This window comes from Microtus oregoni, unplaced genomic scaffold, assembly GCF_018167655.1.
Source record: "Microtus oregoni isolate MIOR12 unplaced genomic scaffold, Mior012 000102F_ref0000329, whole genome shotgun sequence".
NCBI lineage: Eukaryota > Metazoa > Chordata > Mammalia > Rodentia > Cricetidae > Microtus > Microtus oregoni.
The window spans coordinates 1,579,627-1,594,622 of record NW_024544716.1 but is presented as its reverse complement, the minus strand read 5'-3'; the positions used below and the strand labels follow the sequence as shown (position 1 = coordinate 1,594,622).

General features: G+C 40.8%; 1 protein-coding gene across 2 annotated transcripts in view; it reads right to left on the bottom strand.

The window, feature by feature from the left end:
- Uri1 (URI1 prefoldin like chaperone) overlaps positions 1 to 14,275 on the bottom strand; it is a 56,950-nt gene extending 42,675 nt beyond the window's left edge. For both annotated transcript variants that reach the window (XM_041644893.1, XM_041644892.1), the window contains exon 1: positions 13,825 to 14,275. In XM_041644893.1, coding sequence (XP_041500827.1) covers positions 13,825 to 13,935 — 111 coding nt within the window. In that variant the 5' untranslated portion in view covers positions 13,936 to 14,275. The remainder of the gene's footprint in view (positions 1 to 13,824) is intronic.
- Between the last annotated feature and the right edge of the window lie 721 nt (positions 14,276 to 14,996).

The following is a 14,996-nucleotide window of genomic DNA, read 5'->3' as shown; positions in this document are numbered from 1 at the left end:
ACTTCATATATCAGGCTGGCCATCATTTAAAAGACAAAACAGAAAACAAGTGTTGTTGAGGATGCAGAAAAACTGGAGCCACTGAGAACTGCTGCTGGAAAGGTAAGTGTAGAGTCATTGTAGAAGTCATGAGGCAGCTCCTCAACCCCAAACACAGATGTGCTCTATGATACAGTATTTTAACTTCTCACTGCACCCAAAGTAAACAGCATAAATGTGTCTATAGCAGCATTATTCACAACCTTCAAAAATGGAGGCAATACAAGTGTCCACTTATAAAAAAGTATCATATAAAACAACTTCTAATACACAGTAGAATACAATGAAATACTGCTTACCCTTAAGAAGGAGTACTAATTCTAGACCTGGATATGCCAATATGCTAAGGCAGAAGAATGAATCCCAGGCTACTCTAAAACACAAAGTGAAACAAACCTGGAGATCGGGGACCTCCTTCCCAGATCCTGTCTCAAAACCCAGACAAGGCTGGAAAGGTAGCTCAATTGGGTAAAAGCATTTGCCATACAACCATGAGGACCTGGGTTTGAATTTCTAGAATCCACATAAAATTCAAACACACACGCACACACCTGCAATCCCAGCTAGTCTAGTGTATGTGAAGGGTAAACTCTCTCACTCTCACAAGGTTTCCTTTCTCTGAGAAGGGCAAAACAAGTGTCTCTCCCAACAAAGGGCTATTTATCCACAATACAGGGATGAGAAAGAGAACAAACACAAGGCCTAAGCAAGCCTCACCAATGTCTCAAGGATAAATCCAGCAGCCCATTTCTGAGTCACAGCCAAACTTGACCAAGCTTGTGCAAGTATGTCCAAAAATGATAAAACTATGATAAAACTAAACTTAAACCAATTAAAGGTATACTAATGTAACTTAACCCATCATTTTTGAAGTGACCTAACTGTTCCTAAATTTCCCCTAGCTGTCCTTAAAAGGAGCCTGCATGCTCCTCTCAGGGTCATCACCATTTTGTACAGATAAACAATCCCGCATATTCTGGTATAATAATCGTTCTTTGCTGTTACATACTATTTGCCTTCAGCGTTTCCTCGGACCCTACATATTCAGCACCTCACGGCAAACAGACACTGTCTCAAACAAGGTGGAAGGAAGGATCAACACCTGCAGTTGTCCTGACCTCCACAAGTACACCATGGCATGTGCATAGCCACATTCATAAACACATAGAAAGGTATACACAAGTACACACCATACACACACAACAAAAGGGGAGACTATGATAAATGCTACAACAAGCATGCTTTGAACATATTACACAAATCCAAAAAGCCAATGAAAGCAGGGCAAAACTATATGACTGCTTACATGAGCTACCTGGGTTAGTCTAACTCAAAGACAGAAAAGCAGAGTGGTGTTCATCAATGGATGGGAGTAAGATAGAAAACAGTTACTGTTAAATGCCACAGTCTAGCTTTCTAAGAATAAAAAAAAAAGGCTTAAAGACAAGTGATGTCCTTTTTACCACAAATTTTAAAATAAAAAGTAAAACAGAAAAATGATAAATTTCAATAGTATTTAGACATAACTGCTCTAAAAGAAAAAGATGTCAACTGAAAATTAAAACCACAACTACATGCTATTATAAGACACATACTTCAAACAGATACTGAAGTTAAAAATGACATCACAAAAGACATACTAATGGGGGGCTGGAGAAATGGCTCATCGGTTAAGAGCATTGCCTGCTCTTCCAGAGGTCCTGAGTTCAATTCCCAGCGACCACATGGTGGCTCAAAACCATCTGTAATGAGGTCTGGTGCCCTCTTCTGGCCATCAGGCATACACACAGACAGAACATTGTATACATAATAAATAAATATTTTAAAAAAAAAGACATACTAATATCTAATAAAGGCAATATGAAAACAAGAACATCTTCAAAGATGGTAAAATAAAATTTCAAAATGGTAAAGAAGTCCACTGACCAGAAGTTACAACAATCCTAAACTGTACACAGCGAACATTACAGCTTTATAAACATAATGAAGTTGATGATACACATCTCTTGATAGCACAAAGTACCAGAAAAAATGGCCATAAAGTACTTGAACAAAACATTCAACCAACTGGAGCTAGCAGAAGAGATACTGAAATCAAAAACTAAGGAATTAAATCTATCTGCAAAAAAAAAAAAAAAGAAAAAAGAAAAAAAGTATTTGCCAAGAAAAGACCATACATTCACCCATAAAACAAGAATCAAATTCTAACTTTGCAATTATATGTTCTTTGACCACAGTAAGATTATATATGTGAGCTACCTAAAGTAATAAGAAAAGAGCAAAATGCAAAAGATCTAACAAAAAGTAGATATTAATGATCTTTAAAAACAAGGGGAAAAAACCTTCAAGAAAAATTAAAAGCAGAAATTTATGAAGGAGAAAACATACCTACAAAATAGAAAAATCAACAAAGCTTAAAGCTGATCCTTGAGACAATTTCATTGCCTGATAAACTCCTAGGAAGACAAATAAAATTATAAATAACAGTAATTTTAAAGAGCACTTCAAACTACTGGTTTTAAAAAGACAGGAAATAATATCATATGTATGAGATATTATATTGTATAATATATACTTTATATTTATACACACACGCACACAAAAAGGGGAAATGGGGTAGGAGGTCCTTCTATCTGTTATCCCATCCAGCGGGATACAAACAGGGGTCCCTAATAAACCTAGGGGAGAGGAATGGAAGAGCAAGAGACACGAGAAATGACGGCAAGACAGTATTTCTGATCAAACCGCCATTTAATATTTCCTCAGAAGCCGTTATATCGCAAACAGGCAAGGGGGAGGGGAGATGTGTCAGGTCTGCTGGAATTCAGGCCTAGAGACATCCCTAGCTAATAAGTAAATACTGAGAGTCTATGTTGACTAACAAAGGAAAATGCTAATGTTTTCTAAAAGCCTGGTCCCCGCAGGTCTCACTAGGCTAATGTCCTAGGTCCGGAACTTGTGAACTTAAGATGGCTGTAAACAAAATGCAGATCTCAAAATACAGGTCTTTGCTTTCGGCAATCTATGTGTTGCTTTCATTGGTTAATAAAGAAACTGTCTTGGCCTGTTGATAGGGCAGAACTTAGGTAGGCAAAAGACAGAACTGAATGCTGGGGGAAGAGGCGGAAAGAAATGCCATGGATGCGCCTAAGACAGACGCCAGTTAGAATCTTTGCCAGTAAGCCACTGCCATGTGGCAATATACAGATTAATAGAAATGGGTTATTAATGTAATAGTTAGCCAATAAGAAGCTAGAGATAATGGGCCAAGCAGTGATTTAATTAATACAATTTGCGTGGTTATATCTGGGCTAAACTAGCTGGGCGGCTGGGATTAGGTCCCCCTTATTACACACACAGACACACACACAATCACTTTCCTAAACTTACACAGTAAGAAATGGAAAACCTGAAAAGCCCTTTAAAAAACAAATTTGTCTATGTTTTTAAATCTCCAATCTCTAGAAACTGTACTAGGCCCAGACCATTCCATTAACAAATTCTTCCAAATACTTGTTATACATACTATCAATAGGGGTAGAGATGACTCTGCAGGTAAGAGCACTCGCTATTCTTCCAGAGATCTCAGTTCAGTTCCCAGCACCCACGCTAGGTGGCTCACAATTGCCTATAACTCTAGTTCCACAGGATCCAACAGCTTCTTCTGGCCTCTAAAGCCACCCGCATGTATGTGGTGCACGTAAATTCATGCAGACACACACACACACACACACACACAAATAAATAATAAATTTTGAGAAAACAAATGCTGAGGGGGGTAGGCATAGTTAGTGAGAATGTACATTAGTGCAACCACTATAGAAATAAGCATTGAGATTACACTTACACACACACCAAAAAAAATCATGTTCCAACTATGCCACTTCTTGGTATGTAACCAAAGACATCAAAGACAGCATATAAAAGACATATACTTAGCCTTTACTGCTGCACTAGCCACAACAGTCAAGACATGGAGTCAGTGTGATCATCAACAGATGACTGAATGAAGAAAACGGTACATAAAAATACTATTCGAGGTAAGGATGTAGCTCAATTGGATGTAGCTCGCTTGCACCACCATGCAAGGCCCTGAGTTCAATGCCCAAGAAACCATGAAACCGGGCATGCAGGCATAAACCTACAATTCAAGAACTCTCAAAGTGAAGAGGAAGATCAGAGACTTAAAAGTCATCCTTAGTTACACAGGCAGACGGTCTCAAAAGAGACACTATTCAGCACTAAGGAAGAAAAAAAAATCATGTTGTCTGCAAGAAAACGCATTCATCATGTTAGACAAAGCAGGCCAGTCAGATAAATTTTACACAGCTTTTGTGGGGTTTTAGGATTTTTTTTTTTCATATGGAAACTACAGATTGGGGTCAGAGAAAAACACCAAAGCAGAATGGAGACTATTGGGGAAGAGGAAAGGAATGGGAGCACACAAGAAGGTAGTCAAGGAGACAGAGAAAAGTACATTATATAAAGGAGGAAAATGGCAGTGAAACCTGTTATTTTATAACTTTGTACAACAAATACTGATAACATGAAAATTAAATTTAAAAGTTCAGTAACAGAAAATGATGACTACGTATACAGTAGAGTATTAGACGACTATAAAATAGGCTAAGGTATCTATCTCTAGGAGCTAGAACAATCCCAGGTATTACGTTTAATAAGATAAACAAGAAGCTAAACAGACTGTGCTACCTTCTGTGTAAGGAGGAAGGATGGGATAAAGGGACATATAATTATACTTGTTTAGTTTAAAAGAGGGAACATAATGAGGTAAATCAGAAATAAAATAGTTATCTATAAGGGCATAGAGATGAAAATAAATTTCTTACATAGTTGTGATTTTGAACCATGTAGTGTTTTATATATCACAAAAGTGAGAGATTAAAAAGTAAATACTAATAAACTCAACACAATACAAAAGTTCACCTCAGAAGAGTCCATTCTGGAAGAGCTAAAGAAACTATAGAGAAAATCCTGCATTTTAGGTTTTCAAGGTGGCTCAATGTAAAGTTGTGCTCGATGAACAAACCTGGAGACCCAAGCTCAAGCCTCAGAGCCCACAGAAAGAAAAGACTCCACGAAGGTGGACTCTGACCTCCATGCGCATGCTACGGCACAAACAAAATAAATAAAAACCTAAAAGAAAATTTAAAACTTCTGTGCATTAAAGGACACTATCAAAAATATAAACAAAAAAATCAGGAAAAATATGTAAATTACATACTAGAGTTTACTATCCAGATATACAGAATTTTTCTTACAACAAATGACAAATCAATTAAAATACAAAGGATATCAATAGAAATTTCTCCAGTGGACACACAAATGGACAACAGGCATGTGAAGAGTTGGGCAACATCCTTAGTCATTAGAGAAACAGGAAATATAAGCACAGATTCCTCTCCAAGCCTATTAAGACAGTTTTAACTGAAAAGGTGGAAGAAGTGTTGACAAGGATGTCAGAGACTGCATTTTCATATACTGCTGGAGGGGATATGACGCGCAGCTCCTACGGAAAACAGTGCAGTGACTCCCACTACTACAGGATTCAATCACTCTATTACCAGGCGCAAATGCCAAAGAACTGAAAACAGAGACAGAATAACACTGTTCACAACAGCCAAAGGGCAGAAAGAACCTGAGTGTCTACCAGATTAAAGGAAACCAAATGACCCACAGATGCACAATGGAATATTACTCTGTGACAAGGGGATTAAGTTCTAACCCAACACAAACCTGGAGGTGTCAAGAAAAATAAGCCAAAAGCTTAGCACAGATAGATGATCTCAACTGCATGACAGACCTAGAATACATGACTCCTAAAAGAAAGCAAGCTAGAGATTGCTAGAGAAGGAAGGAAGCATGGAGCAGCTATCTATGTTTCTGGCTACAGCCTCTGAGCGCAGAGATCAAAGGGTTTAGGAAACAATGGTAAGAGTCATAGGCAGTATCACTGAAGTACAAGTGGTTTAGATGGCAAAACTATCCACAAAAACTAAGATGGCTGGAATGAAGATCTCTAAATTCTGCTACTTCTTCTTGACAAGTCTTTAAGCTTAACACCAAAGCTAGGCAAAAATCCTTAAGATACAAATGGGTTTAAAAGCAGGCCAGCCTGGGCTACACTGGAAGACCTGTCTCAAAACAAAGAGAAAACAACTTCAACATCAGAATTATCAGACTCCTTTCAATAAGTTACTCATAGTTTTTCAACTCAGAAAAAAAGCATTTTCTAAACCTGAGTATTCAATCATTAAAGCTCTCAGAAAGCTGTTGAATAAACTGGGGTACTGGTACATGTCTATAATCCACCGACTTGGCACAGACAGGATTGGAAGTTTGAAACTAACCTGGGGTAACTAGTAAAATCCTGTCTCAAAATAGAAAATTAAAAAGCACTAAGGGATGTAACTCCGTAGTAAAACACTTGTCTAGCAAGCACAAGACACTTGGTTCCATCTCCAGCACCACCAAAAGTCAAAAAGCAGAAATACCCACAAAAACATCACCTCAGTCTTTAATGGTTATTCTAGATAGTTAATCCTAAGGTCCACTATATAAGCTACATTAGGTCTTACACTAGAGATCCTAGCAGCACCAAAGGCAGGAAAATAATCAGAAAGTATAGTGATATTTTATTTGTGTTTTAATAAACAAAGCTTCCCTGAAGATGAGAGTGCAGAGCTAAGCCACTAGAGGCCAGGGAGTGGTGGCACACAGCTTTGATCCCAGGACTCAAGGCCACCCTGGGCTACACAAGATTGAATCTATCTTAAAAAGAGAAACAACTCACACAAAGGTGCTCCCAGCACTTGGGATCCCACATCTTTAATCCCAGCACTAGGGAGGTGGAGAAAGAGTAATATGTCTGGGTGTAAATGGGTATGTAAGGCAGGAGATAAGAGCTCACTGCAATCCACGGTCACTTGGAGGACAAGATCATCCCCTTTGTCTGAGCCTTGGTGGATAGACACTTGTCTCTAGTGGCTTGGCCTCTTTGCTTTTCTGATCTTCAGCTTGAACCCCAATATCTGTCTCTGGGTTTTTATTACTTGTGCTACAAAAAAAAAAAAAAAAAAAAAAAAAAAAAAGCGTAACGATTAGAAGAGACAAAGCAATCCTGAATAACTATCACTAAATTTACAATGCCAGGTACTGAGAGAATTTCTAGGGCCAGTGAGATGTCTCAGCAGGTTAAAAGCATTTGCCAGGAAAGCATGACCACCTGGGTTCCATCCTAGAACCTACAAATAGGTAGACAAAGAGAACAAACTCCACAATGGTGTTGACCTCACATACACATCAAAGCATACATATGTGAACACATACAGAGTAATAATAAATAATTTTGGGAGGGATAACTTAGGAAGCCATAATGATTACAGCAGAAGAATTCTGGCTACAAGAGAAAAGCCATCAGAACAGACTTGAGAAATCACACCCATCACCTGTCATAACCAAGATGACAAGAAGTGAAAACACAACCATCCCAGGTGAAGAAGTAAGCCGTCTCAATCCCCTAAGTGTGAATCAATAGTGAACAGATATCTGCTCTCAACATGCAAGTTGGTGTGACGAGGATATGCCCAGAACAAACAGAACTAAGATGTAGCTCGGCAGTAGAGAGCTTGCCTACATGAGCACAGCCTTGGGTTCTCAAGCAAACAGAGGTTAATTTACAAAGGACATAAAATCAAGAATTGTAGTCATCAAAGGACAAGATTATAAAATGTTAACTCAAGACTCAGATCAGCAAGAAATTTATAATCCATAACTGAAAATGTACTCATATCAAAAACATATGAACAGGGGAGGGGAAACTGTGGTCAGTATGCAAAATAAACAAAAAAATAATTTAAAAATGTATAAACAGTTACTATGAATCAACTAGAATAAGACAAAAATCCACAGAAAGTGAAAAGGCAACCACTGGCTATTTTCCTTGGAAGAAATTAAAAGTCAAAACTGCTCAAAAACACTTGAAAAGATAATCAACCTCACTAATCACTGGAATGAGAAGCAATTATGAAAGAGAAGGACAACACCTAAGTAATTAAAATGTAGAGAAGCTGGGCCGTATACCACAGCTGGCAGGCACCAAAGACATACATACCCCATGAGAAGTCTAGGCAAAAAGTACAAACTGCCTAAATTATCCTACTAGAAAACAGAGAGAGCTCATAGAGATTCCAACATGAACTGCATAACCAGCCAGCACCACACCTGGCACACACAGAACAGACTCCCTGAAATGTGAGCTTGGCCCTCCCACTCTTCTCACATGTATGACAAAAGGATACTTAAACAAAGATCACGTTTCAGTCGCTTCTCCTCTTGCAAAAATAAAACTCAAAACCCTTAGTGAAGAGACCTGACAGTGCTCTCAGCCTGACTCACTACCATCTGCATAAAACTGTCTCCAAAATGTCTTCCACACAGACTCACGCCCACATACTGAGGCTTCTCATCTATGAAACTGCACTACACCCTGACACGTTACTTATATAAGGGGCATTCCCCACCAGTCCTTGCCTCCCTGTACTTTTCTGCTTATCCTCATCAATCACTACCATCAGACAAGTAAACGTGCCTTCGACGCATGTCTTCACTAGAGTGACATCTTCATTTGAAACTGTGAACTCAGCACACCTCGTTGGTAGTGTTAGGTGACTGAATCCTGTGACTTGGATTCCAATTACTGGTGTCCACCCAGTTGACAGAGTTCCTTAAACCAACAGGAAACCAACACAAAAATGAAAATCTTCCATTAAGCTAAATTAGATGTTAAGCTTTAAGAAAAGATTAAAATATTCACTTCCATTGCTTTTAATTTTCCAAGATTCTAGTATAAGGAGAGTATTCGCCCGTTCAAAACTCCAAGTAATAATTACCTCATGCCCTCAGTGGTAAAGAACTTACCCTACTGATCTTCCCAGCCTTACTTACTGCTGTCCTGAAAATGAGCCTATGGAAACACACCCCAGTTCTTTTAGATAATAAAATCTCAGTATCTTTACTAGTAAAACATGTTATCTAGAAATATGAAACAGCTATCCCAGAAATATGGCCTTCACCAAGAAACCAAAATTTCAACATAATGCTAATTCCAAAGAAGCAGATTTGGCAAGACTTTCATTCAAGAAACCTGTGCAGAGTAGCCTGCAATACTTTATCACTGCCACTGATGTTAGGGAAGGCGGGAGGGCATAAGTACCAGAAACACAAAAAAAAAAAAAAAAAAAAAAAAAGAAAAAAAAAGAACCAGAAACACTTCACCACACTGGAAAGGAGGGGAATCCAGTCTGCATAAGCTCTGTGTAGCAGACACCTTTCTATCAAATCTTTATACACGTGGCTCACAAGACTGATCTACATGATGCACTGGGGAGGCTGAGGCAGGAGAACTGCAACAAGTTCAAAGCTGATCCCGGTTACATAAACAAAAAACAAAATAAAATACAACAAAACAAAAGATAATCTGAGCTTCTCTCTTCTTTTATCTTTTGTCCGAAATGTAAAACAGTATCTTCAAGGAGAAAAGGAAAAATAAAAACCGAGTGATTGGGAAATGTTTTCAAAACATTAAATGAATACTAAGAAATAAACCTATGTAACTAGTATTCAAAACCCAGCCAATACTTATTTTTAAATCTTAGAAACTGGTTAGTAATTAAGGCTATTACAATAAACATGTATGCACAAAAATTTAATTTCCACCGGGCGGTGGTGGCGCACGCCTTTAATCCCAGCACTCCGGAGGCAGAGGCAGGCGGATCTCTGTGAGTTCGAGACCAGCCTGGTCTACAAAAGCTAGTTCTAGGACAGGCTCCAAAACCACAGAGAAACCCTGTCTCAAAAAACCAAAAAAAAAACCAAAAAACAAAAATTTAATTTCCACACCTTTATTAAAAAACTGAAATCTTCTAACTTTACAAACTTTTGTGGGAAAATGCTACCATTATCCTTTGTGGCAATTTTTATATAAAGTGAATATTTATATAAATGCCTAAGCAAAACAGGACCCACATCATACCCACTGTTCTGCAGTTTGCATGCCTGTTCAACATATGCATGATTATTTAACCACCACTCCAACATACAACGTCCAGGTTTCTTCCATTCTAAACAAAAGCAGAGAAACTCTTCTTAAATGCCTTTTTGCCAGCTCAATAATGGATGGAGGAGAATGAAAGATAAAGAGGCAATAATAAAACCCATCATGACGTTGAATGCCAACCTAACAGTTTAACTTAAAAAATAAAGACTACTGGTTGCATATACCCTTAGTCCCAGCCCCTAGAGGCTAAGACAGAAGGAATAAAAGCCCCAGTGACACCTACTTGGGGAGGCTGGGACAGCAGGATCAGAAAGGAGATCATAACCATCCCAGTTCAAAGCCAGAATGGCTCATGAGACATTGTCGTAAAAGAAAAAGAAAAGAACTAACACAAGTTATTTAAAGAGGGGGGTGAGGGGCTGACTGTTCTCACCACTGATTCCATACATGAAGATTATTAATATACTTAACCCTGAGCCTGTCCCTTTTCTCAGACGCTGTCACTCCCTGGGGATGGTGCTCATTCATGCTGTTAGCCTTTTCTTCAAGCTGCCAACTTTTCATTCTTTGATTCCGTGCCCCAGTATCAACCAGGACCAACCAGGAGAAAAGGACAAAACCCGGTCCACTTAGTGCGATTCCAAAGAAAGAAGGGCAATGACCATCATTATCTACAGCCCTTCTCGAGCTAGGTTCAGAGAACTGCTCCCTAAGCCTTTATGTAAGGAAATCAGGTAACTTTCTGCAACTAAAGGCCAGCGAAGTAGATGCCACCATCAAAGCAAGAAAAGCCATTTTGTTGAAAGTTTAATTCCCTCTCATGGAACCCACCCAGGGAAAGGCTAAGAGCTTAAGTACATATGACTGATATAAAGGACACTAGATGTCCACTCATACGAAGCTATGACATTTTTCCCTTTACATTCAGAATGGCACATGTTTCTACTTTCACCTGAAACAGCAGAACTGTTAAAACTGAATTGGCTTTAAAACCTAAACAAAGTCCCTCACAAAACTAATAACTCACAATTTACAAAGCAAAGCAAAGTCTAGCTGTGCTAAACTCCAATTAAAACACAGCTATCTAGGGCTGGAGAGATGGCTCAGAGGTTAAGAGCACTGGCTGCTCTTCCAGAGGTCCTGAGTTCAATTCCCAGCAACCACATGGTGGCTCACAACCATCTGTACTGAGATCTGGCGCCCTCCCCTGTAGTGCAGGCATACATCGAGGCAGAATGTTGTATACATAATAAAAAAATCTAAAAAAAACAGCTATCTACCTAGCATATTTTGTTAAGGCCTTGGAAATCTCTTGTCCACCCATGCAGATTTTTCTAATAAGCAAACAGTTGCTAAGTAAATACTGAAGGGCTTTATTATGCACTAGGAGGCATTTCACATAACCAAAACAGATATGCACATTTATTTCATATGTTAAATTAATATTAACACAAGACAGGAATGACAATGGTACTGGGGTCCATGTTCACTGAAAATATCCAGTCTCTCACTGGATTTTATAGCCACAGGTACTCTCAATATGATCCCACAGGAGCAAGCTGTTCAGAGCACCCCAAAAGTATCCTTTGTATTTCACTTCACACTATCATCAGAATAAAAAGCAGAATCTACTTTTTACAAATGACACACAAGAGGAAACATATTGGTCAGCATCACTGACACTTTACACTATGAGGGCAGAAGGGTTTTCCATGTGGACTAAAGGCAGTGCTATCTGCCCTGGTCCATTTCACATTTTTACAGGAAAGGTAAATCGTTTTGTCAAAATAACAAGACTTTATTTAGGATTTTTTTTTCTTTTTTTCTTCTTTCCATCTATTTTTTTCCTTTTTTAAATGTTTTCTTTTTTTTTAATTTTCTTTTTAAAAAATTAAGATGAAGTGGGATCTGATGTCACAGTATATAACTCCACCTACTTGGGAGGCTTTAAGTCCAGACTGGGCTACAGGGGGAGTGCAAGCCTGGGCAACTTAAAGAGCCCTTGTTTCAAAAATTAAAACGTGGGCTGAGCCAGGCAGTGGTGGCCCACGCCTTGTACTCAGGAGGCAGAGACAGGTGGATCTCTGTGAGTTCGAGGCCAGCCTGGTCTACAGACTGAGCTCCAGAACAGGTTCCAAAACTACAGAGAAACCCTGTCTTGAAAAACAAAACACAAACAAACAGGAACAAAAAAAGGGGGGAACCTACCTCACCTAGAACCATAAATAAATAAGCAAGTAAATGTTTGTCTGTCTTGTAACTTAAACTGCATTAAACCAGATTAATTTTTAAACTCCCACCTTAAAGAACAAGTTTAAAACCTAACAACAGCTGCATTATATATCTGGGAAAAAATGGAAAGTCTAATGTAAAACAAAACAAAACAAAAAAAAAAAAAAAGGAAGTCAACAAAGTAGGAAAACTCCTACAATTTAACAGGTGGTTTCCAAGCCAAGAGGGATTTCTTGAGATATATGAAATCCTTCGTGTAGTTAACCTCAGTATATCGTAATCACGTTTTATAGACATTTACATAGGTCTATTCATTAAGAAAAGTTTGGGCTTCACAGGAAAACTTCAAGCTTAGATGGGGGAGCTCACGAGGCCCCACCCCTAACTGAAGAGCTACTGACTGAGGCAGCTAGTGTGTTGCCCATGCTCCAGTGGCTGGTCCTACCCATGCACATATGAGAAGCACTGGCTGGACTGCGTTATTAAAAAAAATTAAAAACAACAACAACAAAAAAAGGCATGAGTTCTGGAAGAGGGGTGTGTTGCAGGGAATGTAAATTGGAGGCAGGAAATTGACTGTATATACATGTACGAAATTCTCAAGGAATAAATTACAAATAAGTAACATGAATAAAGTTTAAAATAAAAATATTTAAATATAAAAAAAATGGAGCTTCTCAAATTTTGATGGTTCTGATGCAACTTCCTAAACCTTAATAATACATGGTACCTCAGGCTGACCTCGAACTCAGGGATCCGCCTGCCTCTGCCTCCCAAGTGCTGGGATTAAAGGTGTGCACCACCACTGCCGGGCCCACAGGACATTTTCATACTGACCAATTAAGTCGTAGTTCTTAACTCGAGCCCACTTCCTTACACAAGAATCCCATCGGAGGTGGAAAGCATGTTCCTCTCCTCTGGGAAGCCTCGTTATTATATGCTTGAAGTTAAAATTTAACAGAAAGGCCTCTCTCTTTTCAACTATTAAACCCCAAAGCTGGAAATGCACAGGAAGTGCATCATCACTAACGTAGTCAAACTTGGACGCTCAAATGAGAATCGTGTGTCCGTGCGTGCGTCCGTGTGTGTGTGTGTGTTTTAGCAACATTCAAGCCATAGAGCTAAGAGGTAAAAGGAGTGACCACTTCTGTTTACAGTGCAATCCCCCCACTAAAAAATGGAAGTTCCCAGGCTCTCGAGCCGCATTTAGCTTCAACACTTGCTCTCAGTTCAAGGGTCAACAGACTGCCTCATCCTCCTGGACCCTCGGTAATCCCCACGCACCCCTCCTGGTGAAGGTCAAAGGACTCCAGACAAAAGACAACAAATGCACGTGACAAAAGTTTCTCTCCCCCCCCCCCCCCCGGCTCCCCGCTGGCCCGAGGCTGCGCAGCTCCCGCGTGGCCGCCTTAGAGGTTGCCTCCGTCGCGGCCGCAGGCGGAAGCCGGCCAGGACGGAAACCTAGCGCGGCCTGTTACCTTTTCCTGCTCCTCGCGGAGCCGCGCCACCTCTGGGGCGCGCAGCGGCGCGGCGGCCGAGGCCTCGGAAAGGGACTGGGGCTCTGGCTCCGGCTCGGGCGGGGGTTCCATGCCCGGCGCCGCGGCCTCAACGAGGCGAACAAGTCCTAAACAAGTGTTTATAGAGGCGGCGTGGCCGGCGGCTGCCCAGGGCCCGCGCGCTAGCCCTCATGCACCGTGCGCAGCGCTCTGAAGAGGCCGCGCTCGCTTTCGCCGCTGCCCCGGGGGCCGCTGCTCGCGTCCGGGCTACCCGAGGCCTCATCTCACACGCGCATGCCGCCGCCGCTGCCGCCGCCGCCGCCTCGGAGCAGCAGGCCCTACACCAAGAGCGCCACGCTCTTCTCCCGCAGTAGGGGCCCGTCCAAGCGCCCCGCAGCAGCCGCGCCTCCTCCGCGCCTCCGCGCACGCTCCGCCCCTCGCCCCGCCCGCGCAGCACGCCGGGAGTCCCTCAGACCCCGCCCCTAATGGGCGGAGCTATGGTGGGGCGGGCCGAGGGGCGGGGCGGAGGCTGAGCGGCTCTGGAAGCGCGCTCGGCTCTGAGGGCGCCAGTCCCTGCTCACTCAGTGCAGCCTGTGGTGATAGGAACTTAATTCGTGCACTGAGGCTGTTTCATAAACTCATTTAATTTTATCGAATTCAACTCTTTCCCATGCTTTTTTAATGAGCTAATGTGTTTTAATGAGCTAAAATGCATAATATGCAACTGTATTTTGCGTATTAATTACCGCACACATTACAATGTTTCCTTATATATATTAAGCTGCTATATTAATATTACTATGTTACTACGTATGCACCATTTAACACATTTTTCAAAGGTAGCTGCTGCTCTGTCCCACGTATTTTACGGTCCTGGTTTTGTTTTGGTTAGCTGTGGGGACCAAACCCAAGACTTGGGGCTTGCTAGACAAGCACTCTACCAACTGAGCTAAATAAATACCCTTCCCTGTTCCATTTACTATTTTAAAACTAGTGGACTGGGGGTGATGGTGCACTCCTTTAATCCCCAGCACTCAGAAGGCAGAGGCAAGTGGATATCTGTATATTTGAAGCCAGTCTGCCACATAACAAGTTCCAGGCCAGCCAGAGCTATACAGTGGAACCTCGTCTGAAAAAAAAGTAAGTCTCTTAGA